The sequence below is a fragment of the Coloeus monedula genome (genome assembly GCF_965178545.1).
Source record: "Coloeus monedula genome assembly, chromosome: 13".
NCBI classification, from domain to species: Eukaryota; Metazoa; Chordata; class Aves; order Passeriformes; family Corvidae; genus Coloeus; species Coloeus monedula.
Genome location: NC_138793.1, coordinates 13928651 through 13952099, shown reverse-complemented (window position 1 = coordinate 13952099; position 23449 = coordinate 13928651). Strand labels below are relative to the sequence as shown.

Sequence of the window (23449 nt, the reverse complement as noted above, 5' to 3'; positions counted from 1 at the left end):
GTCCCAGTGGATGCTGGTCACAGGGACCCAGGCTGCTGGCTGAGAGCAGCTCTGCCTCTCCCTCAGCACCTTTCCTGAGTCTCTAATGGGGCCAAGCTGAGCCACCAGTGGGAAACACCGAGTCCAGGGAAGCTCTGCAGCATGTCATGGGGCGCACAACAGCTTCCTGGTCCAGAGCCTTCCTGTACGAGTGGAGTGGTTGATGTGCTCAGTCCTGTTGCTCCAAGGAGGTCACCTGGCTTCTGCCTCTCGTCCTTGCTTTGGGACAGCACCTTTGTCCCTTTGGCAGGATGGTTTGGGCATTTCTGCTCTAGAAAAGCCCTTCCGTCAGCATCCTGCCATGGGTACCGGCATCCATCCTCCAGAGAGCAGGCTGCAGTGGGCACCAGCACCCATCTCCATTAGCTCCCCTTGCAGATTCCCAGTGCAAGGTGATGGGGCTGGGCTGACTGCCCAGTGCTGGGAAGAGTAGACTTGCCCTTGTCTCACTCACCGGCCATCTTCAGGCAGAAATATGTCCCCATGAAGCACCTCGGGAAGCTGTGGGACAGGCAGAGGTCATGGACCCTCAAATCTGGAAGGCTGGAGAGTGATGGGGAGATGCTACTGCTTCATGCTGGGAGGCACTGGAGGGGTGTCCTGCTCACCCAGGGGAAGCCACGCAGGAGAAGAAGGGTGCTGGGTAGGGCCGCCCTCTCCTCCCGGCGGGGCCGGTGGGCTGTGGGCACCGTCGCTTTCATTTCTCTTCTCTTGCTCAGGCGGTAAATCTCGCCTGACGGGGCAGGAAGAGGCACCGGGAGGGGGAGGAGGCACCGAGGCGGCGGCGCTGCCGGTTGGTAACCTCAGCGCTTCCTCCCGGCAGGGTGCCTTTCCCGCGGCGCCCAAGGATGCTGCCCTGACACCCGCATACCCGGGCAGGTGACCCCGTGGTCCCAATCATGGCTGCGTCCCCGGGAGGGATCCCTGCTGAGCTGCAAGGTAAGCATCGCCCGCCGCCGCGCTGCCGGGGCATTGCTGCCACATGGAAAGCACCCGTACGGGGCCTGCTTGGCCCCAGTTTGCCTCGCTGGGGTTGGCAGAGCTGCTTTTGGCTCCCTCAGCAGCAGCAGCTGAGGTTCAGGGGGGTCCAAGCAGTGTCTGGGGCTTCTTCTTGTCCACAAAATTCATTTGCCTGAGGATGGAGCTTGGACCAAAAGCATCCCCAGACAACCTGGCTCCTCAAGGATGGGATTCTGCACAGCTCAAGCTGCCAGGTTTGTGGGTGCAGCTTGGTGCTGCTCAGTCCCATGGGCTGGGGTTGCTCTGGCCATTTGGGGGGTCCCCAGCAGCTCCCCAGGAAGGCACAGCCTGCAGCTCAGCATGGGGGGCTGTGAAGTACCACTGCTCATAGCCTTCTCTTGGCTGATTGAAAAAGCAGAAGGCCACAGACATCTCAGGGTCCTTCAGCCTCATCAGCCCCATCGAGGCTTGCAGTGAGGTGGGAAGGAGCTGAGTCACCGTGTCCCCACAGCCTCAGCTCTTGGCTCTGCCAGGATGGGACCCTGGAGACACGTGGCTCAAGCCCCTGGACCCGCAGGGCTCGGTGTCATTGTGAGAGCCTGGTTTGCTCTGCACAGTGATGGACAGCTGTGGTTTTTGTTCTGTTTCTCCCAGTGAGAGGCATGAACCAGGCAGGCAGGGAGGTGGTGCTCAAGGCAGGAGCAATGCTCACAGTGGCCCAGTGACCGTGGGAGTGACCAGTCTGTGAACTTCGGGAGGTTGGCACATGTGACCACCCTGGCTGCTCTGTGGAGAGGATGGACTTGTGACCAGTTGCTCCCCAGTGGTAAATTTGGACAGGAAGTAAGAGAAATCAGGACTCTCTTGTCACTTAGTGCCACCTCCCAGTGGGTGAGGCAGCACAGGCAGTGTGAACCAGCGACCCCAAAGCCCTGTGCTTGGTTTGAGGCTGTGGCAGAATTTGGGGAGGTGGGTGCATCACCTGAGCATCACCTGAGCAGCAAAGAGGACTCACAGCTGGTGAAGTGTGTGGTTTGTCAGAGAGCAACCAGGGTCTGACTGTCAGGTGTGGAGGGAGAGATGGTTCAGGTGGGGACAGTATCCCTGAGGGCAGCAGGGCATGTGGGAGAGGACTAAGGTGACTTCAGCCACCTCATTTGATGCGGACATTGGTCTTTTCAGAGGGCATCACCACCTTCCTGGGGACAAAGAAGGTGCTCCTGGTGCTGAGCATCCAGCTGCAGGTGAAATCCAAGTATGACGACTTTATCTTGGTATGTGCAGAGTCCAGCCTGGTTCCCACTTTCCTGGTTTCCCCGGGAAGCTGTTTCACGGCTGCAGTGAGGGACGGGGTGACTCCCGTGTCACCATGGTCCCTTGTCACACCTTGCCTAGGTCCTGACACCCTGGCGAGCCTATGTGCTGCCTGTGATGCTGCCAGTGAGGGTAAGTGTGGGGACCCTGTGCCATGGTGCAACCCTGTGGTTCCTGGCGGGGCTTGGGGCACCGAGGTGAGTGACCCACGAGTCACCTGGGCCACTGGGTCTGGGAAGCCCTCAAGAGCAGGATGAGGAAAGGAATGGGGGGAAGGAGAGGGGGTCTTGTTTGGAGGGTGGGGCCCAGGCCAAGCACTATTTGAGGCGTGGGAAAGTGTGGGAGTTGATGTTAACCCTTGGGTTTCCTTTCTCCATCAGTACTTGGGCTGATCCTACTCCTCTGACCCACAGGTTCACAGCAGCTTCAGCTTCCTGGAGGTGAGGGAGATGACGGTCCAAGAGCCCAGTGTGGTGAGTGGCACCAGCAACTGGGACAAACACAACCTGGGCATTACCTCATCTTCTTCCCGCTGCCCCATGGCAAACCCTGGTCCGGAGCCCACCACAGGGTCTGGGGGTGTTCTGGTCCCCCACTGCACATTGAGGGTCACCTCAGGGTTGATCCCTGAGAGCTCCACAGGGAACTTGTCCCTGTTCCTCCTCTAAAGAAATCCTCTTACGGCCTCATGAGAGGTTCTGCTCCAGAGCTGGATGTGCAGGGAGGCACCCAGGGGTGCTGAGTGGGTGCCTGCACTTCTTCCCCTCTGGCATCCACAGACAGTGCCTGGGCATGGCACCTCCCACTCCGCAGGGACAAGGTGACAAACGGCTGCAGGCTTACCAAGGTGAAGATAAATTTAGCAGGAGGGTGTTTTAAACCCCATTAATCCTCTTAGAGAGAGGCAGGCACCTAGGGCAGATGTGGCAGTGGGAACCATGGAAGAGAGGATCTGGATATCAAGGCTTGGACATATTGACCGAAACAAGGCTGTGGTCCTTGCTAACCTCTTGTCTGGTCCTTGCTAACCCCCTGTCTGGCTTTTTCTTGTTAAAGCATCGTCAGCCGCCATGGCCTCAGCCTCCACACGGGGTTTCTGCTGCTCAGCAGGCTGCGTGGCTGAGCTCCGGGAGAGAACTGAAGGAGCTGGGCAGAGACAGAGGGGTGCAGGGGGTTGAAACCTCAGGGTGGAGGGGGGCAAGACATCTGACCGGGATGTGGAAAGCCCAGGGATTGTTAATGTGCAGGCAGTCCCACGCTCTCCTGCTCTCCTGCCTCCACAGCCCCGGGCACTGGCGGAAGCACCATCCTCGCACGATGCCAGCAGATAATTGTCATCTTGCTCCCACGCCTCAATCAGTGTGTAATTAAATCAGAGAGCATGTTGCCATGGGATTTTTTTTTTTTTCCTGGTAGGAACCATAAGCTAAAAAAGCCCCAAACCTTGATTAAAAAAATTCAGGTAGGAAACCTCCATCCTCCAGCTGCGGCAGGCAGAGACAAGGCTGTTCTCACCCCACTGCATCGGGCTGCCTCTGCATCAGCTTAAGCTGAATTTTCAGGAGGTTTATGCCTTATTCTGGCACACAAATGTATTTTATCCTAAATTCCTGGTGCTCACAGCATTCCCTGCGCTTATGGTGCTCCAACTGGGTTGGCAGTGAGGAGCTGATGGCTGTCACCATCATGTCTCGGGGCTTGGGGACGCTGTGTGCTGCCAGCTCACTCAGGCATCTCTCGTCCTTTGGACCCTGCAGGTTGTCATAGAAACAGATGCAGCGTCTTATGCCTTCCGGTTCATGTCCTTGGATGATTTGGAGCAAGTTGTTATCCATGTCACCATGTCACTTAAGAAAGTCTTTCCAGACTCATCCCTTGGGTAAGGGTCTTCTGCTCCCCAGGGGTGGTTGTGTAGGTACCAGAGCAACCCCTTTGCCCAGAAAAGCCCCAAATCATAGAATCCTGGAAGGGTTTGGGTTGGAACAAACTGTAAGCATCATCTAGTTCCAACCCACCTGCCATGAACCAGGACACCTGCAGCTAGAAAATCCCAAATATAGGATGGGTGCACAACAGTGCTTTTGGCAGGAGTAAAACACATGGATGGAGGTGAGACCCTGCTCCCTGATTGAATATTTTTGCCTACCCTACACACAAGGGTTGTAGCTAAGCATAAAGTGATGGGGATGCTCTCCTGGCCCACCCTGACACACCCCTCTGCTCCCTCCCCAGGACGCTGCTCAAGAACTGCCCCCCCAGCCTGTATGAGAGGATCCAGCAGATCACAGACTCACTGGAGGAAATGCTGCAGAGCAACCCTGGGCCTTGTGGTAAGTCCTGCCATAACCTCCCTCAGGCAGGACCAGGAGGGCTGGAGCACCCTGGGGACTATTCCAGCCCTGCATCCATCAACACCAGCTCTGCTGACTGCCCCCACTCTGCTGGCAGGGCACCCGTGGTGGCTTTGGTCAGATGGAGCCCTGCTACTGGGGTCTGCAGTCCACCAGCCCACCCCATCCCACGGGGCAGGAGCAGGTTTGAGGGGAGGTAGCTCCCCAGAAAGGAGCAGGACAGTGGGCAATGATGCTCCATATCTACCTGTGAGAACCTGTAGCTGTGGATACCCCACCTCATATGGCACCACTGCAGAGCCAGCAGCTTTTCCTGTAGCCTGGTCTGGAGCAGGATACCTCCATTATCACCGCAGCAATGTGCCTGGCCTGGTACCCACACAGATCAAGCAAAGCAAGCCAAAGCCCCCATTTTGGGGCTGACAGTAGATCTCTCTCCCCTTTGAGGAGGGAAGGGGGAGCCCTCAGCATCCCTTCTGAGTCCCTGTCATCCCTCTCCTGTTTCCCACTCTCCCCAATTTTTCTCCGTGTTCCCATGGGAAGGTCTGCCCCCCAAGACTGCCTTCTCTTCGCAGGGGGGTTTTCAGAGACCTACGCTGCTCTGTGTGACTACAATGGCTTTGCCTTCCGTGAGGAGATCCAGTGGGTAAGCTGGTCCATCCCCTGCGTGCAGGCAGTGGCAGTGTGTCACTTGGTGTGCAGGGAACCAGGGTGCTCGTGGGTGCCTCATGGAGCTGCTGTGGCTGGGGCAGCCCAGATCTGGGAACTGCAGCTTCGCCTGGCTTGAGTGCCCCCTGCTCCTTGGTGGGCTGGAATCAAAGTGCAGGTGGGAGAGGGGTGTCTTGGGCCAGGTTGTTTCCCAGACTGTGACCTAAGGAGAGCCCCTGGAAATCTGGGACCTTGCTGGGTGTCCTAGTAGAGGAGAATCCTGCTGGGACCCAGCCATAGCAGGACCTGCTGTCCCCCCTTCCTCTGGACACTGATCCCAGCCCCCTCTCCCCACACCTCACTCCCACCAGCCTGGGGCACGTTGCCTTCTGACCATTCCCTGCAGAAGTTGTCCAAGACCCACCAATCTGTCCCACCAAGCTGGGACATGTCCCCTGCCAGCCAGAGCACTGGGGAAGGTTTTGGACTTGGGGTTTTGGCAAGGGATTCCCCAGAAGGGAGGCCCTATGGGCTCAGCTCCCTCCAGCAGCACCAGGCACCTGAGCCCTCCCCAGGACTCAGTGCTGAGCCTGATCCATGTGTCCATCCTTCTGGGAAGGATGTGGACAACATTTATCACAGCCAGGACTGCCGGGAGTTCAACCTGCTGGACTTCAGCCACCTGGAGAGTCGGTGAGTCCCCCAGCCGTGCTGCCTGCAGTGTCCCATGCCACACCAGCACTCACCCTCATTCTCCCTGTCCCTACTAGGGGGCCCAACACACTCTTCTGTCCATGTTGGAAGCTTTTATAGCTTACACGCTCCAGGGGTGCCACATCTGCAGCCCGACACTCGCCCACTCCAAACATGCTGTGCCCTGTCCCATGGGGCAGCAGCTGAGAGTCCAGGCAGCCTCTCTGTTCATTTTTAACTCTTAGATCAGCCTGGGAGCTGTTTATGGGGCTGAAAACCCAACGTCACGGCCGCTTCTCGCAGCTCGTGGCTGTCAGGTGTTTCCCTATGCAAAGCAGCTGGTGCTGCTCTCCACCCCGAAACTTGCACTGCTCCCTACCAGCCCCCCCAGAGATCTGTTATAGCCTTGTTATCACCTGATTATAATCTGACAGTGGGGCCCTGAGCTCCAGCTGTGCCTGGCGTTCTCCCTGTGGGGCTCAGCCATGTCTCCATCCCAAGAAAGATGGAGCAAGGGCTCAGCTGTCAGGGGAGGCAACAGCCAGGCTGGGCTGCAGCAAGTCAAAGTTCTGGGTCGAGTGTTTTGGGGAACAGGGGATCTGTGTTCAGCTGGCCAAAAAGGAGACAGTTTTAGAGATTTCTTTGGATGAGGAAGTAAAAAAGAAACTTGTTTCCACTCAAGCAAAACCTGTGGTGTTGCTCACATGAGAGCCCAGAGTTAAAAAGAGTTTAAAACCCTGAGGTTTAGATAGAAGCATGCAAATATTTTGATTCATTTTATTTTCCCCAAGGGAATAATCTGGGGAAGATGATCGGTACCTGTGGGTTGCTTTAAAGCCACAGTCCCCAGTCCTGTTCTGTTGAACGTTGTGTTGGGGCACATTGAGGTTGGGTGTCTTGGAGCATCCCAGGGTTCGGTCAGTTGGAGCACCTCAGGTTTGGATGTGTTGGGCCACCACGGGATGGGTGTGCTCTGGCATCCTGGGTGTCTTGGGGCACTCCAGGTATCTTGGGGCACCCTGGGGCTGGATGCCTTGGGATAGCCCCCAGCTGGGTGTTTTGGGTCGCCCATTTGGGACCAGCCTTGGCTCATCCTGGCCCTTGACTGTCTCATCCCTCTCACGCTGCAGGGACGTGGCGCTGAGTGTCGCTGCTTTGTCCTTCAACCTGTGGTTCACCAAGCTCTCCTGCAAGGACTTCAGGCTGGTGAGTGCCGGTGCCGTGGCTCTGGGTGCACTGGAGGTGGCCGGGTTCCTAGAAAGGCTTTCTTCTTCCCTGCCAGAACCAGGAGATTTCAGAGCAGCTGCTCTACATGCTCAGCAAATCGGTGACATTGGAGGAGCTGGTGCTAGAGAACAGTGGGTTGAAAGCGTAAGTGAAGGTGTTGCAAGGCAGCAATGAGCTGGGTCTTGGCAGCCTGGTGGCATGGTCTGTAAGGCTACAGGGTTGGTGGCTGTGTTTCCTGGAGGTGTCCAAACCTTGCTCAGATGGGTGACCCTTCTCCCCACAGTGACTTTGTGCAGCGGATGGCCCAGGTGCTCAGCAGCCATCCCGACTCCGTCCTGCACACCATCAACCTTGCTAGCAACCAGCTGGAAGACAGAGGTACTCAAATCCTGGGCTGGGATGAGTTTACACCCACAAAAACTGATGTTTAGATCCCACCAGCAGCTGCTTCCTGTCCTGGAGGCTGCAGCTCAGGGTGGGATGGGCACCCAGCTGTGCCTGCACAGCCATTCAGGGCTCTCTGCTCTCATCAGGGGTCATTGCCTTCAGCCGGCACGTGGAGAAGAGTCCCAAGGGTCTGCAGAGCCTCAGCTTGGCCAGGACAATGCTCACAGCCAAAGGTACAGCCTAGGTGTCCTTGCCCCCCTCCACAAAAGGAGTGACTGGAGGGGCTGCAGGGACACCCTGGAAAAGGCATCTTTGTGGGTGCGATGTCCTGCTGCTCCAGCTGGAGGGAAGTTCCTTTGCTCTGCTCCACGGCTCTCCCCAGGGCAGGGGGCCTGTAGCCATCCCTCTCTCCCACTCTCTTCGAGCAGGGATGAGCACGTTATGCAAGGCCCTGACAGATAACAAAGCCATTGGATTCTCCCTCCGGCACTTGGACCTCTCTGGAAACCCTGGCACGCTGGCTGGGGATGACATCAGTGTGAGTTCGTGTGCTGTTATGGGGTGACATCACTCAGACTCTGTCCCCAGTGTGGTTTGGATGGCTTTGGTCTCCTCTGGTCTGTGCCCTGCCCTGCAGCACCCCAGGGATGGGGACATCATGGCTGCAACTCCCCCCTGCCTGCCTGGGAGCAGATGGGGACACCCTGGGGACTTCCCCTTGCGGGAGTGTGGGAGATGCCATCTGGAGCAAGGATGTATCCCATGAGAGAGTGGGTTCCTGTGCATAGGATTCACCCTGTGCTCAGCAGGAGGGAGGAGACAGGCTGGAGCTGGGATTCCAGGGCTGCATGGTGCTGGGTGGGATTCAGGGGCAAAGCTGCTGAGCACCCTCTGCTCACAGAACCTGCAGAGCCTCCTCCGCCACTGCCACTCGCTCTCCCACCTCAGCCTGGCTGGCACAGACTGTCCTTTGGATGCTGTGAGTACCATGCAGTGAGCCCTGCCCTCAGTCCCCCTCCATCCTCGGGCTTTGTGAGGGGCTGCAGTGCCTCTGGGTCCCCCTCCACATGGCTCACATCCCCACCCTGGCAGCTCTTTGGAGCCCTGCTCCACGGATCCCACACCAGCCTCATCCACCTGGATCTCTCCAAAAACGTGTACTCCCACAAGTAAGCCCTGGGATTGCATGAGGGGGGTGTGGCACCCAGGGGGTGGCTGGTCCTGGGTGGCAGATGATCCATGGTGTGCCCATCCTTCTCAGGAGGGTGAAAACCGTCTCCCCTGACATCAAGGAGTTTTTCAGCCAGGCCTGCTCCCTCAGGCACATCTCCCTGGCAGGTACCAAGCTGCCAGCCGACGTCGTAAGGTGAGGTTGGGCTGAGGGGAATGGATTAGGGGTGAGCATAGCCTGGGGAGGCCAGCCCAGGGGAGGATGGATGGAAGGGGCTGTGAGAGGCAGAGCTCTGGGAAGGATGCCTTCTCCAGCATCCCACTTCCACTGCCTGGAGCGCTGGGGGTGCCCAAGGCAGGTGCTGGTGCCCCCATTTCTCGCACTGATGGGGGGCTTTGGTGACTTTTCCAGGGCATTGCTGCAAGGGCTGGCAGACAACAGTCACATCAGTGACCTGCACCTGGATCTTAGCAGCTGTGAGGTGAGGGTCCAGCAGCCATGGGCACCACCCCTCTGGCCATGCCACCACCGCTGGCACTGTGGCAGTGCGGGCAGGTCCGTGCCCTGTCTGACCTCCCCGAGAGCAGGATCTCGTTTGCAGGGCTCGCTGCCTCCTCTTGTACTGATGTCTTGCTGTTTCTTCCAAGCTGAGGTCAGCAGGGGCCCAGGTCATCCAGGATCTCATCCCCGATGCCAGCTCCATCAGTGACCTGGACTTGTCTGACAATGGTAGGTTGCTTTTTCCTAGCCTGGAGAAGATCTCCTCCATCTCTTGGACCATCATGTCCACTCACCCAGCACAGGGAGTCAGGTGATTTCTTTATGCCCTCCTGCCTCAGGACTTGCCAAAATCTCTTATTTCACACCTTTGTTGGTACAGTCCTCTTCAGTTCACTGAATCTGAAGTGGTCTCATGTCGCTGGCTCAGGGTTTGAAGCACTGAAAGGGGTTCCCTGGGCAGAAACTCTTCCCACCACTCTGCAGGTGTTTGCAGCCTCTGCTGCCAACCTGGTCCTGCTGTGGCTTCCAAAGCCATGGGCAAGTGATCCTAATCATGACAAACATCACCTCTGCCAGTTGTTAATTTCACCTAGAAGTTTCACTTCCCAGGGACCCCAGGTCTGCACAGGTCTTCTGTCTCCTTGGGGAAGCCAGGAAGGGAGGAAGATGCTCAGGATCTTCCCTGAGCATCTCCAGCATCCCACTGTGGCAGCTTGGTGGCTCTGCAGGTCTCCTGCAAGGGGCCACCTTGGTGCCACCTCTGTGGATTTGTTGGAGCATCTTGGTGGGAGTCTCCCATCTCCTGCAGGCTTTGACCCCGACATGGTGACACTGGTGCTCTCCATTGGCAGAAGCAAATCCATCAGGCACGTCTCCCTGGGGAAGAACTTCAATATCAAATCCAAGTGAGTGCAAAGCAGCAGCACCCAGGCTGGGAGCCATCCTGGAATGGTGCACCCACCGTGACTCTCTCTCCCCATCAAAAGCCCATGGGCTGGTAGGGATTGCCTGCCCACCCTGGCTGCTCCAACACAACAGGAAGGGGCACCATTGCCAGCACCTGGTGCAGAGTCAGAGACGGGTCATAGCCCAGGCAAGAGTGGGAGGGAGGACAGAGCTCTGCCAGCTGCATCTGTGGCCCCAGGGCATGCACAAGTAACCCCTACACACACCATCTCTCCCACAGGGAAGGTCTATTGGATGTCCTGCACCGCATTGTCCAGCTCACCCAGGAGGAGGATTGTGTGAGTCCAGCTTGCCCTCGGCCACCCCAACCATCCCATCCGTGCTCCTGGTCACCCTCTGCCGCCTCTGTGCAGTCTCCATGCCAGGATGCCATCCGGATCCCTCCCGCACAGCCTGGGAGCAATCCTCCCTCTCTCCCACTGCCATTCAAGTCCTTCTGCTTTTATTTTCCTCAGTCTGAAGCAGATGCTCAGACAGAGAAGTGGGAGCTGTTCCCATTCATCTGGGAAAACAGGAACCTGTGTCTGGCTAAAGGCATGGAGGAGACACTTGGTGTAACCTGGATTCAGCACAGCTTTCCCAAAACCCTCTCTTTTCTCCTCGCTGCCTGCCAGGCATCTGAGCTAAATCCAGCCTGTTGCCTAAGCACTCATTGCCTTCCTGTTCCTTGGGGTTCAGCATCACTCGGTCTCTCCAAAACCAGCACCATCCCAGAGGCTGCTGGACAGGGATGGAGGCTGTATCTGAAGGGTGACATGCACCTTGACATGTGTCCTGGCCACCTGGCCCCCTCCTTGTCCTTTTTCTAGCCTCTCCAGTCACTGTCCGTGGCTGAATCACGCCTCAAACTGGGAACCAATGTCCTGCTGAGTGCCCTGGGCAGTAACACCAGCCTCATCTCCCTGGACATCAGCGGCAACGCCATGGGGGACACGGGGGCCAAGATGCTCGCCAAGGCCCTGCAGATCAACACCAAGCTCAGGTAGCAGCAGCTCTGTAATATGCTGTGGGTGACCCTGTGCCAGGTGGCCCTGATATGATGGTTGTGATGCTGATGCCATCAAAGGAGGCTTGTCAAGGCTCCTGGCAGCCATGGATGTGCTCCTGGACCACTCCTCGTACATGGTTGGATGCTATGACTGTATTCTGCACCCATGGCAGTCATCTGGCAGTGCTGGCAGGGGACACGTGAAGGGCAAGAGAGCAGCTCAATGCCTGCCCTGGTGCTTACCAGCTCTTTTCCAGGCTCCTGCACAGCCCAGCATGCTGCAGACAGACCTTTGCAGTCACTGCCCTTGCCTCATGTTCTGCCATCAGTTCCTAAAATGCCATTTTGGACCACACTGTGTACACAAAGCCAAAGCAGTGGTGTCTGCAGAGGACAGGGAATGGTGTTCAGCCAGGGCTGTTCCTCTGGGAGACATCTGTCCCTGCCTGCAGGATGGTGCCTGAATGTGTCCTTCCAGTCCTTCACTCCCTCCAGGCACCCACCTAATTTACAGCTCCCTGCAAAGTCCAAGTTTAGATTTTGGATACTGAAAATCGTAATTTTTAACCCCATTTTTAGGCTCTCTGGTGCCTGGGGTCAGCCTTGGGCTGACTCTTGCCAGCACCCACCTCAGGGCAGTGTGGGTGTGGGCAGGGCTCACCCACGTCCTTCTTTTTGCAGAACCGTGGTTTGGGACAGGAACAACACAACTGCTCACGGGCTGCTGGAGGTGGCTCAAGCTTTGGAGAGGTAAGGAAGGAGCCTCTTGATCCTCCTGGCTTGCTACTGCCATGCAAAAGAGCCTCTGTCATCAGCATGTCACTGTCCCCAGGACCTTTTTTACCCTTGAACAGCAAGGCCATCACACAGTTTCATGCATGTCCCAAGGGAGTTGGTCCACAACTCTGGTCTTGCAGCCAGGAAAGCAACCTGACACCCGTCTGGTGATGGTGCCTCCATTACCAACCTCATGGACTCCCCTGGGCTCTGCATCCCAACCAGCACGGCCTCATGTCACCCAAGGAGCCCCCAGTGAGCACGGGGGGAGATGCTGGTGGTGGTGATGTGATGTTCCTCTCCTCCCTGCCCATGACAGATGGGTAGAGGCTGTTCACCTGCTGAGCACACCCACCTCCAGGTCTGGTGTTTGGTTGTGCAAATCTCTGGAGGTCTGAAGAAAGAGGGACACATGGAAAACCTGGGCAGGTGGTCACTGCCATCCCATCAGGGTTTGCTATGCCCAGAGTTTGGCCATCCCTATCTCCAGGGCTGGACCTCAGGACAATGTCCAGGCTGCCATTGGGTGGGCTTTGAACCTGTGTCATGTCTGCAGGGACATGAAGAGGGGGGATGAACCCTGGGTGCAGCAGCACCTGCTCACCCCACTGTGCCTCACAGGAATTACACGCTCAAGTCGATGCCGCTGCCGATGAGCGACGTGGCACAGGCCTATCGCAGCAACCCCGAGAGGACGGAGGAGGCCGTGCACAAGGTGGGGGGATGTGGGTTGGGGGATGCAGGGCCAGGTGCCACCATCACTGCTCATGGCCTCTTGCCTCTGCAGCTCCAGTCCTGTCTGACGAGAAACCAGCTGCGGCAGACACTGCCGGCGCAGACCTTCCGGCTGCAGCAGGGCATCCTCACCACCTCTTCCGAACAGGTTTGATGGACAAGTTACTGCATGGGGCTGCTCCTCCCCTGCCCCAAACGACCCTGGTGTGCTCATGTGAGCTCTTCCAAGCAGCAAAACACCCTTTTAACCTTTCCTGAGTAGGCAGAGCAGATTGGAGGGATGGAACAGGTTGCTCAGAGAAATTGTGGACGCCAAATCTCTGAAAGTTCAAGTGTTCAAGGTTGAGCTTGGAGCAACCTGGTCTAGTGGAAGGTGTCCCTGACCATGGCAGGGGGGTTGGAAGGGAAGATGTTTAAGATCCCTTCCAACCCACACCATTTCATGGTTCTGTGGTGAGGGTGGGGGCGGATGGAAAGCAGATCTCCTGGAATCCTGCTAACTGCATCCATGCATTTCATGCATATGCACTGCTGAGATAACTTGCTGCTATGCTAACCTATACAGTGTGTTCCTACCCCCTGTGCACTCTTGCCAGCAAATCCCAGCCATGTGGCATCCCTGATTATTAGGCAGGGATGCTCTGGGAGGCTGGAACCTGCCTGTGCCCCCTCTGAGCACACTCTTCTCTGGGAAAGTCACAGCAAGGAGGGGAACTGGCAGTGCTGCTCCAGCGTCGGCACATGACGCAGCCTCTCTGTGCTCCAGATGGTGAATGAGATCTGCCTGAGTGTGCAGAAGCACGTCGACATCCTGAGCACCTGCACGGGGAGGGAGGTGGAGACGGACATCCTCTGCGCTGAGGAGGCCATCAGGAATGCCAACCTCTCTGTCAGCGTGAGTCCACCGCGTGGGAAACCCCCTCAGCTCACCCGGCGTCCATTTGGGATCGAAGTGGGGCATTGATTAGTTAATGACATCATTAACCAGCAGTCAGGGAATTCCAGAATGTCGATGCAACAGATGCACACCACTGAGCACTTGCAAACGTTAAAGAACAGCTGAGAATTTCTGAATTCCCTTCTAGAACAAAGATCAAAGTGTTCTTAGTCCCCTTGTCCCAGAGACACACAGCTGTGCACACCCCCCACAGGGGTTACAACCCCCTCTTCCTCTGGCATCCCCTGCTCACACGTCCCTCCTTGGGAGAGATGGGTGCTCCAGCTGTGAGCACACCCTGCAGCCCACAGATGCCCACACTGGTGAGAAACCTCTCTGAATCCCTGAGGGTCCCTCCCTGCAGCACCTTCATCCTGCCCCAGCAATGAGAATGCTCCATCAGCCCATGACAAAATCCACTGTGTTGGCTTGGCAGCTCCTGGCTCTGTCAGACCTGGTTTGATCTTCTTGGTCTCGGTTCTCTCTCCCCACTGCACTTTTTCCACCTCCTCCTCTACTTATCTTCAAACCATCTCCTTTCCCCTTTTCCCCAACTCTCTGGCACCCGCCTGGTTACTTAATCTGGCAGAGACAGGATTTAAGAAGACAGTACTAATGTTGGAAAGGTGGTGAAAGGGTTGGGTAAGGATCTCCCCGATGCAGGTAGCAACGTAGTGGGGTGCAAGAGGGGAAGGAGAGTCAGTGGGTGGTGGGGAGAAATTGAGGGGATACAGGGATTATGACGGATGAGGATGCCCAAACCTGGACCAGTAAAGCCAGAAGTTCACTGGGTCTTCCCAGCTGATGCGGGTGATGCTCTTCCATGGGGCAGCCATGGGCGCAGGGTGTGCATGGAAGTATGGGAAGAGAAGATGAGGCGACATGGGATGATCCACACCGTCTCTCTTCCAGATCCTGCCGCTCTTGTATGAGGCAGGAAACACCCCATACCAGAACGGCAAGCTGCAGCACAAGCTGGAGTGTCTCATGGAGGAAGCATCGCAGACCTGCAGCCGGGAAATCCAGGTGGGGACCCATGGACAGCACGGGGTGTTCATCAGCCTTGCCCATAAGGATAAGGGTGATGGTGTCTACTGAAAATCATGTGAATCCTGATAGAAAAGACACTGAAACTTCCACTTTCCTCCCCAAACCTCAGGCAATCATGCAGGCGGTGCTGGACACAGCGCACAGCCTGTGCCCAGCTGTGGTGCAGAAGAGCGGGGTCAGGGACCAGCTGGTCAATGCCATGTCAGAGCGGATCTGCCTCCAGGACCACCTCAGCCTCAGCGCTGTCCTGGACCAGATGGTCACTGATGTCTTCAGCAAGCTGAAGTGGGTGATGTGCTGTTCTTCCTTCTCACTCAGCCACTGGCACTGACCCATGAGGCCAGAGGAGCATTCTGGGGGCTCCCTACCAACTTCTCCTCTCCCCACACTGTGGTGATAGTGGTGTGCTGGGCCCTGCTGCTGTGTTTTTCCAGCTGTGGCTTTGCTTCCTGCACGAGCTTGGATCCAGTTTGGATGTGTCCCTGGGGTGCTAGGGAGACCCATGGGGTGATGTTCCTGTGGGCACATCCCTTTGGCTGGCAGAGGGGAGTGCTGATCATCAGCAAAGGGATGCATTTGGCGTTCTCCATCCCAGCCAGTGCCTATCCCATTCCTGCTCTGGCAGCACAGACCCAGCGAGCCGCAGCACATGGGCATGTCCTAGGTGCCCCTCTGGGTGCCACAGCCAAGCATCCACCTCCTCAGCAAGGCTCTCCCTTGGGAGGTGGCCCCATGGCTTGCAGGGCTGGTGGGTGCTGGCCCTGAGAGCCGTCTTTCTGCTCCCAGTGAAATCAAGCTGTCCGTCACAGCTGCTGTGGCTGATTGCATTGTGGATGCCGTGCTGGGAGACCTGACCATCGCCCAGTACAAACTGGTGAGTGCTGGGGGCTGCCAGCACCTGTGGGAGAGGGATGTGGGGCTGGGATGCAGGATGGGGAGTCTGGGTACCCCAGCATTTTCCAGGTACCTGGGTGCCAATGCTGTGACCATGGATTTGCAGTCTGGGAAGCAGGGCAATTCCCACGCAGGCTGGTTTTCCTCCCAGGCAATCCTCTTCCCGTGCGGTCACAGCAACATCTGAGCAAAGTCCCAGTGCTGCTGCCCTGTGGTGGGGGCTGCTGGGGTGACGCCAGGCACTGGCCACTCCTGCAACAGGGCAGCTGCGCTGGGCTGGACGCAGGCTAATCAGGCCTAAATCCGCTCACAAATCCCAGCCGTGGGTAGGGAGCAGAGCAGCACAGAGCACAGAGGGCAGCCAAGCACGCTTCAGCCCCTGGGATAATTTAAGCGCTTCCTAATGGTTTTAGGCAGAGAGCCTCTCCAAGCAGGGGCTCGACCTCCTGGTGCTGCTGCCGGAGTCGGCTGAGGACGATGCCACCGCGCTGGCGAGGGGCAGGAATCCTCCGGACCTTGCTGCAGAGGAGGTAGGGTCCGGACCCGCTGCGGCCGCGTGATGCCTGCGGTATAACTGCCCTTTATCCGCCTTACCGGATGATGCCGGGCTTAACGCCGCGGCCTCTCCAGTGCACGCACCCCCCAGCACCCCCCAGAGCAGTGCTAAGGCAATTAGCGCTGGGAAATGGGACCATTAGCCTGCCAGGCCACGCTGCTGGCACCGGGAGCGTGTCCTTGTGGCGGCCCAGCTGCTTGTACCTTGTCCTACTGTTGCTTCTTTGGGACCTGGGATCCAGTGCCATGCATGGTCCTGGATGGGGAAGTATCCAATCCAGCACCATGGGTAGTTTTAGAGCTGGGACAAGATGAGGAGGTGCAGCCCTGGGAGCCTAGGGGTGAAGGAGGGATTGCACCCATCACTGGGCAAAGCCTGGCTGGCTCCTGCTGCCGTGGGATATCTCTTGGCACAGCCAGCTTGTCCATGCTGGAGCTGCCACCATGCCTCTCTCCCTGCAGTACAAGATGGCCCTGCGGAGGAGAAACAAGCATTTCAGGAGCATTCGGCCCACAGCAACTGTGAGAAGTAAGGTCACCGTGGAACTGTCCCTCTGCTGCGGCTCACTGTGGGCTGCGCTGCCTCCACGGGGCATGGCAGGGGCGGGGGGCTCGCAGCGGCCACCTGGGGACCTCGCGGTCAGAGCCCCCCATGTTGATGCCACAGGCTGAGGGCAGCAGGATCTGGACTCTTCAGAGAGCCTCTCCCAGTGCTGTGATTGGGGTCTGTGGGGGATGCCCACCTTGACCTTGCTCTTGTGCTGGTTTTGGGCCTCAGCTGGCTCAGTGCCCTCGGGCAGTAGGGTAAATGCCCTGAACTCCCTCCCCACACAGCCAGGCAGGGGTGGGAGGTTTGTCTGTGACTGTGGGTGCCGTGACATCTCCCACAGCCATCCCAGGGTTCACCCTGGGCATAGACATCACCCACTCACCCACCAACCTCGGGGAGAAGATGCTGCCCGTGGATTTCCCTTGCTGCTGGTGCTGCCCCCAGAGCCCTGCATGCCTGGGAGGGGGGGTGAATCTCAGTGGGGGCACAGACAATGAGCTGCTGATGGGTGGCTGTGCTTTGGATAAAGCAGAGCTCATGCAGACTCCAGCACCCAGCACCCCTGTGTCCCCAGGGGGACCCCGATGTCCCTGAGCCCCGCAGCACCCTGCCGCCCATCCAGAGGGTACGTGGCAGGGTGAGGAGCTGCCTGCAGAGCAAAACGAGTGTGTTTGTGAGTGCTGCTGGCCGGGCCAGCGCTGGCAGGGCTCCTGCCGTACCACTGCTGCCTGCTGCAGGTCTCGGGGCTGGCTGCGGGGCTCGGTTCGGCCCCCGCCTGAGCATCCCCCCGCAATCCCCCCACAGCATCCCCTGCACGCAACCCTCCGGCGGCGGTGGCAGGATCCATCCCGGGCTGCGCCGCAAAGCCGCCACGCACGCTCCTGGCGGGCACGGCCGCGCTCTCCTCCCCGCGGCGGAGCCAGCGCCCCGCTGACCCTCCACGCGTGGGCGAAGGTGACGGCGTCGGTGATGATGATGGTGATGATGATGATGATGATGATGGGGAGGCCTGGCGAGGCCGGGTGTCAACAGGGACACTCTCGCCTCCCGTAGGTGTCTCGGAGCTGGAGCCGGCAGCGGGTCGAGACGCCAGCGGGCTCCGAGCTCACCGGGCGCCGCCGTCACTCAGCCCCGCCGCGCCGCCGGCACGCCCTGCCTCCACAAAGGATGCTGAGCCTGCGAGCGGCTCGCTCCCCGCCACGCAGCCTGCCACCGCCACCGGATTCCTTATGGACCTGCCGACCGCCGGCGAGAAGCTGGAGCATTGCACCAAAGCCAGGCCCCGGCCCAACCGCCGGCACAAGCAGCCGCCCAGCAAGCCGAATGTAAGGGGGGCACGGCTGCCGGGGGAGGTGGGGTGTATTCGGTGTGGTTTTCCCTTTTTTTTTTCCCACTTGGGTGAATTATTGCGGTCAGTATTTGTTGCGAGGCAGGAAAATGAGATGCGCAAAGACGCGGCGGGTTTATTATTCTGCATTTCAGCTGCTGCCGGAGCCTCCTCCTCGGAGGGGGGCAGCCTGAAAGGATGGGCAAGGGGGCTCGGGGAATCATCCATCCTCTTTTCTGCTCCCCACTGGGAGATGCTGAGTGGTGGGAGCCAGGGGAGGAATGAAAAAACCTGCAGAGTTTGGGTGCAGAGGACCAGCGATGTGTTCGGCAATGGCTCCAGCTGCCTCCCTCCTCCTGAGCTCCATTTGCTCCCCTGTATCCAAAATCCATCATCCCTGAAGCACTGGCGGCCACCACAGCTCCCGGTGATGCTGGTGGGGCTCTGCCAGCTGTGATGAGGTGGGTCGTGCTCCCCCCATCCAACAGGCGACTGGATGGGGATCCTGCCTTTGCAACCCCCTTCCCAAAGGAAAAGTAACTTTTGGGTGCAGTCAGTGGCGAGCCCAGCTCCGTCACTGTCCCTGGGGCTGGATCCTGCTGGTATCACCTCATCCCCATGCCACCGTGATGCAGCTGGATCCTCTCACTTGCTGGAAAGCCCTGTCTTGCACGGCTGTGGTGATGCTTGCTTGGATCATGGTGGGATCAGGGCTGGCATGGGGCCGGAGGGGAGGCAGGAGCTGTGTCCCATGGGCAGGGTGGGTGCTGGAGGTTGGCAGGGCCAGGGGACCATCACCCTGCAGTGGGACAGGCACTCCTGGCACCCGGGGTGGGCCAAGGCTTGAGCAAGGACAGGCTTTGATGGATATGATGTGACAGGGAGAGCAGATCTCAGCTGGCTGGAACGGCTCCTGAGCAGCATCAATCCAGCCGTAATGAAAAGTCATTATGGATTGAAATGCCACCGATGGGGAAGCGCCTCCCCCTCATCGATAGGAAGCCACTGATGCGGTGCCACATGCCAGGGAGAGGAAGGTGCCATGGAGGAAGGCTTGGCTGTGGCATGGGCCACTTTGTTATGGGGATAGAGCAGGTGGCTCTCATTCAGGCTGTGCTGGCACTCCAAGGTTGGTCTTGAAGCATCTGAAGGATGCAGATGTGGGTCCCTGCAGGTCACCTGCTCCATCACCACCAGCAGCACAGGGGTCTGTTTCTTGGAGCTCAGGTGGAGGAAGCATCCCTGCCAAAGGCTTCTCCCACAGTTCGAGTGCCATACCTCAGCCACTGCGCTGGGCAAGGGGTTGGAAGGAGCTTGGGGCTGCCTGGAGCTCCCAGTCCTCCAGGGAAGGGAGCAGGATCAGAGCTGGGATGCAGCTGATAGCACCATGGTTTGGCTTTAATGCTGGGAATGAGATGGAGGGTGCCAGCACCCATCCTGCGGGGGCACCCACTTGTTCATGCCCAGGGGTGGGTGACACATCTTCGTGCCTGGGGGCACCTTTGCCCCGTGCTGGGCTGACAGCAACTGCCACTCACAGGTGCAGCCCGTGGCCTGCGAGAACAGCGAGGACAGGAGCATCACCCGCGTGGACGAGGGGCTGGAGGAATTCTTTGCCAAGAGGCTCATCACAGAAACACTGCCGTAAGCCTGGGGGAGCTCAGGGCCCCTCACCTGCCCAGCACACACCCGTCCCCGGGGTTTCAGCAGCCTCCCTGCAAACGCTGCTGGTCCCAGTGTGAAAGGGATGCTGGGAAAAGCAGCACACCCAGGGATATCACCAAGGGCAAAGCTGGGGGAAGAGGAATGGGATGGCAGCCATGGTGTGCAGGATGTGGCCATGTAGTCTGTTCCGCAGCAGGGAGGCAAGGATGCAGCACCCATGGGAGCCATGCTGGGAATGGGTGCCCTGGCCAGGACACTACCATCTCAGGTGGTGTGTCCAGGGTCTGGATTCATCCCTTTCAGGTGGGCAGGGAGAAAAAACTGATCCCTTACCTCACCTTTTCCAATGCTTCATCTCTCCCCAGCCCCACGACTCCAGAGACCTGCCCGGGATCAGCCCCTATGGCTCCCTCTGGCTCCCGCACCCTCAAGAAGAAAATCGGGAATTTTTTTGCCTTCAAGAAACCCAAATCCAGCCGGGGCTCGAGGTGTGAGAAGGAGCCCGAGGGTGGTCCCACCGCCCCCAGGAGCAGGCGCTCTATGCTCAGTGACATTTTACGAGCCCCCAGCAAGGCGGGCGAGTCAGGGAAGCCCCTGAGTAAATCGGAGGAGGGGGGGCTCTCTGCTGAGCCCCACGCAGAGCCTGAGCACTGCCAGACCCCTGACTCTGCCCGAAGGATCCGGCCCAAGTACTCTCGGGAGGGCAAATCCCAGTCGCTCATCTTGCTGTCCGGGGAGGACGAGGATGCGCTGGGGGTCAGGCACGACAAGGTAAGCACTGTCACAGTCACCAAGCCACCTCTGCTGTTCAGCTCGCCTGGTGGGTGCTGTTCTTACCCTGGATGCTGGTGGGGTTACCAGGGGGTGCGGGGACACTGGAGTGATGTCTGGGGATATCCCCACTGGGTCGTGTCCATGTCACCATCTCCTGGCAGCATGCCTGGGGTTGGGAATGTGGGTGCCCTGCAGGCAGGAGTGTGGGTGCCATAGGTGCTGTGGTGGGTCCATGTTCCTGGCAGGGCTGTGTCTCTCCTGCAGAAGAGGCACCTGGAGAAGAGCGAGGGGGAGTTGTCCAGCTCCTTCGAGCAGCGCGTGCAGGTCATGCTCCATCGCATCGGCGTCACCAAGGGCCCGGCCGCTGAGAGCAAGAAGCAGCAGGTGGGGACTGGCTCCATTTTTGGGATGGACCCTGCACCTCCAGGGTGGTAGGAGATGGTGGTCCAAAGAGTGGGGGACATCTCCCCGCTGTGACTGGCAGCACCCGGCTCTGTGCTGCCACTGCCCATGGCCTCTGCCCTGTCACCTAACCCTCTGCAAGGGGTGGATTCCTGTGCACTGCATGGTGTCTGTCAGTCTGTCCCTCCTTTCCCCGCATGCACCCATCCCCTGCAGCCACCTCAGAGCCTGGCAGAAGTACTCTGTCCTCTGCACCCATCATCTCTGTTGGCACTGCCTCCCTGACACCCCCTCACCAGTTTTTTTTCCCCTTGCAGAGCAAAGACAGCGAGATCAAGAAAGCCGGCTCAGATGGTGAGGGGCTGCGCTCTCCCCACCCTGACCCCTGCCCAGCTGGGCACCCATGGGTGGCCATGGGCAGGCCCCCGTGGACTCCCACTACATCTTCCCCCTGCTGGGTGCTGGTGGCACTGGGCAGACCCCAGCTCACTGATGCTGGCTGGTGGCTTGTGCTTGCAGGGGACATCGTGGACAGCTCTGCAGATTCCCCCCCCTCCCTGAAGGCCCGCACACACTCTGTGTCCACAGGTAGGTCAGCAGTGCATGCTGGGGGGTCACAGCAGCCCCTGGGACAGAGGGCTTTATCCCCTCTCCTAGCACCAAGCATGGGGAATGGAGCTAACAGGGACTGGTGGGCACAGGCACATGGGCAGAATTCCACCCTCAAGAGGATGCCCATCCCTGGTGATGGCGGATGGACACCCAGCCCATTGCCCAGTCCCTGGACTGGCTGCAGGCTGGTTCCCAGCACCAAGAACCATTCCCTGGGGCTGTCACTTCTGGACACCCACAGCTCCATCCTGCCTGCCCCACAGACGCACCCTTCCGCAGCCCGGCCGCCACGATGGAGCCCAGCGCTGAGTCCCGGCCAGCCTGGAAAGCCCTGGGAAGGCAGCTGCCCACTGAGCCACCGGCCACCAGCTCCGACCAGCCCCGGCGCTCCTTCACCCTAGCAGAGCCCAGCGGGCTGCCGGAGCCCGGGGGCCGGGAGGGCTGGAGCAGCAGCCTGCCACGGCTGGGCAGGAACGTGCCGGCAGCGCTGCCGCGGAGGGTCAGCCATGGTGGGGAGGTGGGTGCTGGCACCCTGCCCACACCACCCAATACTGAAGGTAGGGATGCTGCCCATGGGTGCCTCATTCCACTGCTGGCCTGTTCTTGGAGCCCTTGGGAATGGAGGGCAGCAAGGACCCAAGCATACGGCGCCGGGTGCTGATGGGGCCTGCCAAGGGGGGTGCTGTGGGCTCCCCTCCAATGGCACCTCCCCATTGCTTTTCCAGACAACCGGCTGATGGCACGGCTGGCAGCGCCACGGGGGACCGGCCGCCGAGCGTTGTCCGTCCATGAGGAGCAGCTCAGGGAGCCCGAGTGCCCGGCAGAGCTGGGAAGTAAGTTGGGTCTGAAGTGGGACCCCACCCCCTCCTTGCACCCAACACCAGCAGAGGTGGGTGGTGGCGTTCCATGTGTGTGGTGATGGTCCCTGTCCCAGCTGGTGGGTGATAGACAATGGCACTGCTGCACTGAGAAGTTCCCAAACAGAATTTGGCATTGGGATCAGTTCCAGCAGGAGCCAGGCCACCATGCCCCACCCTAACATGGAGCTGGGCTGTGTTTCCCCCAGTGGGCACCGTTCCCCTGCGCCTGCGGCGTTCGCCTGTGCTCAGGCACAGGACCAAGCACGAGTCCCTCTCAGAGATGGAGGGTGAGCCCGGACCAACCTCGGATGCTAAAGGTGAGATGGTCCCCTCCCTGCTAAAGCAGGTATTGGGGTACCAAGGGTCCCCCCATGTTTACACCAGCACCTGTGACCTCTGTAGGTGCCACGCCGCAGGACTGGCCCCGTGCCAGGCTGGAGGAGCCGCAGGCTGGCACAGGCACTGAGGGTGAGCAGCCACAAGCCCTGGCACAAACTGTTGGGAATGCACAAGACTCAGCTGCTGTAGACCAAAGACGCCCAGTGCCAGGCCGGGAGGAGCCAGCCCTGGGACAGTGAAGCCCCTGCATGTCACCACGCTGTTCCCAATAAAACCCTGCAAGCAAGTGCGCCGTGCCGGGGTGCTTGGCAGCTGGGGTGCGGAGAGGGTACACGGGGCACCGGGCTGGCGTGGATGTGTCAATGATGGCATCGCCCAATTCTCGCCATGGGGACAGCCGGGCCACCAGCATCGCCCAGGATGCCCAGGGACTGTCAGAGCCTGCAGGATGCATCCAGTGGTGTTGTGGTCCCCAATGCCCTCTGTCGCTGTGGGCTGCAGCGGGGGAGCCGGTGATTTTAGGCAGCCAGCTATTTTTAGGAAGCGTTCCCAAGGCACTTTCACCACTCCAGCTCCTGACCCCAGGGGGTACCGCTCTCTCCAGCCCCCGCCAGACGCAGGCTTCCATCAGCGGGACCACGACCCACCGCCTTCCAGCACGCAGCTCCATCCCCGCAGCTCCCTGACAGCACCAGCGTGATCCTGACACCCCAGTGGCTTTCTCCTG

At 59.0% G+C, this 23449-nt stretch overlaps 1 protein-coding gene across 1 annotated transcript; it reads left to right on the top strand.

Moving 5' to 3' along the window:
* Positions 1 to 938: 938 nt before the first annotated feature.
* On the top strand, positions 939 to 22961 carry CARMIL2 (capping protein regulator and myosin 1 linker 2; the record flags this gene model as incomplete). The annotated part of the gene is given in 42 exon segments (XM_082290194.1): positions 939 to 978; positions 2182 to 2273; positions 2395 to 2445; positions 2727 to 2786; positions 4071 to 4192; positions 4546 to 4643; positions 5240 to 5310; positions 5932 to 6005; positions 7136 to 7211; positions 7288 to 7376; positions 7516 to 7660; positions 7664 to 7669; positions 7671 to 7759; positions 7761 to 7852; positions 8048 to 8157; positions 8521 to 8598; positions 8712 to 8788; positions 8881 to 8985; positions 9202 to 9271; positions 9438 to 9519; positions 10100 to 10196; positions 10478 to 10535; positions 11067 to 11239; positions 11927 to 11995; positions 12644 to 12737; positions 12810 to 12905; positions 13524 to 13652; positions 14607 to 14720; positions 14854 to 15029; positions 15531 to 15618; positions 16052 to 16168; positions 16656 to 16722; positions 17797 to 18068; positions 19611 to 19714; positions 20101 to 20506; positions 20774 to 20893; positions 21229 to 21265; positions 21431 to 21499; positions 21787 to 22080; positions 22249 to 22356; positions 22590 to 22700; positions 22786 to 22961. Coding segments are annotated over 42 exon segments (4602 nt in total).
* Between the last annotated feature and the right edge of the window lie 488 nt (positions 22962 to 23449).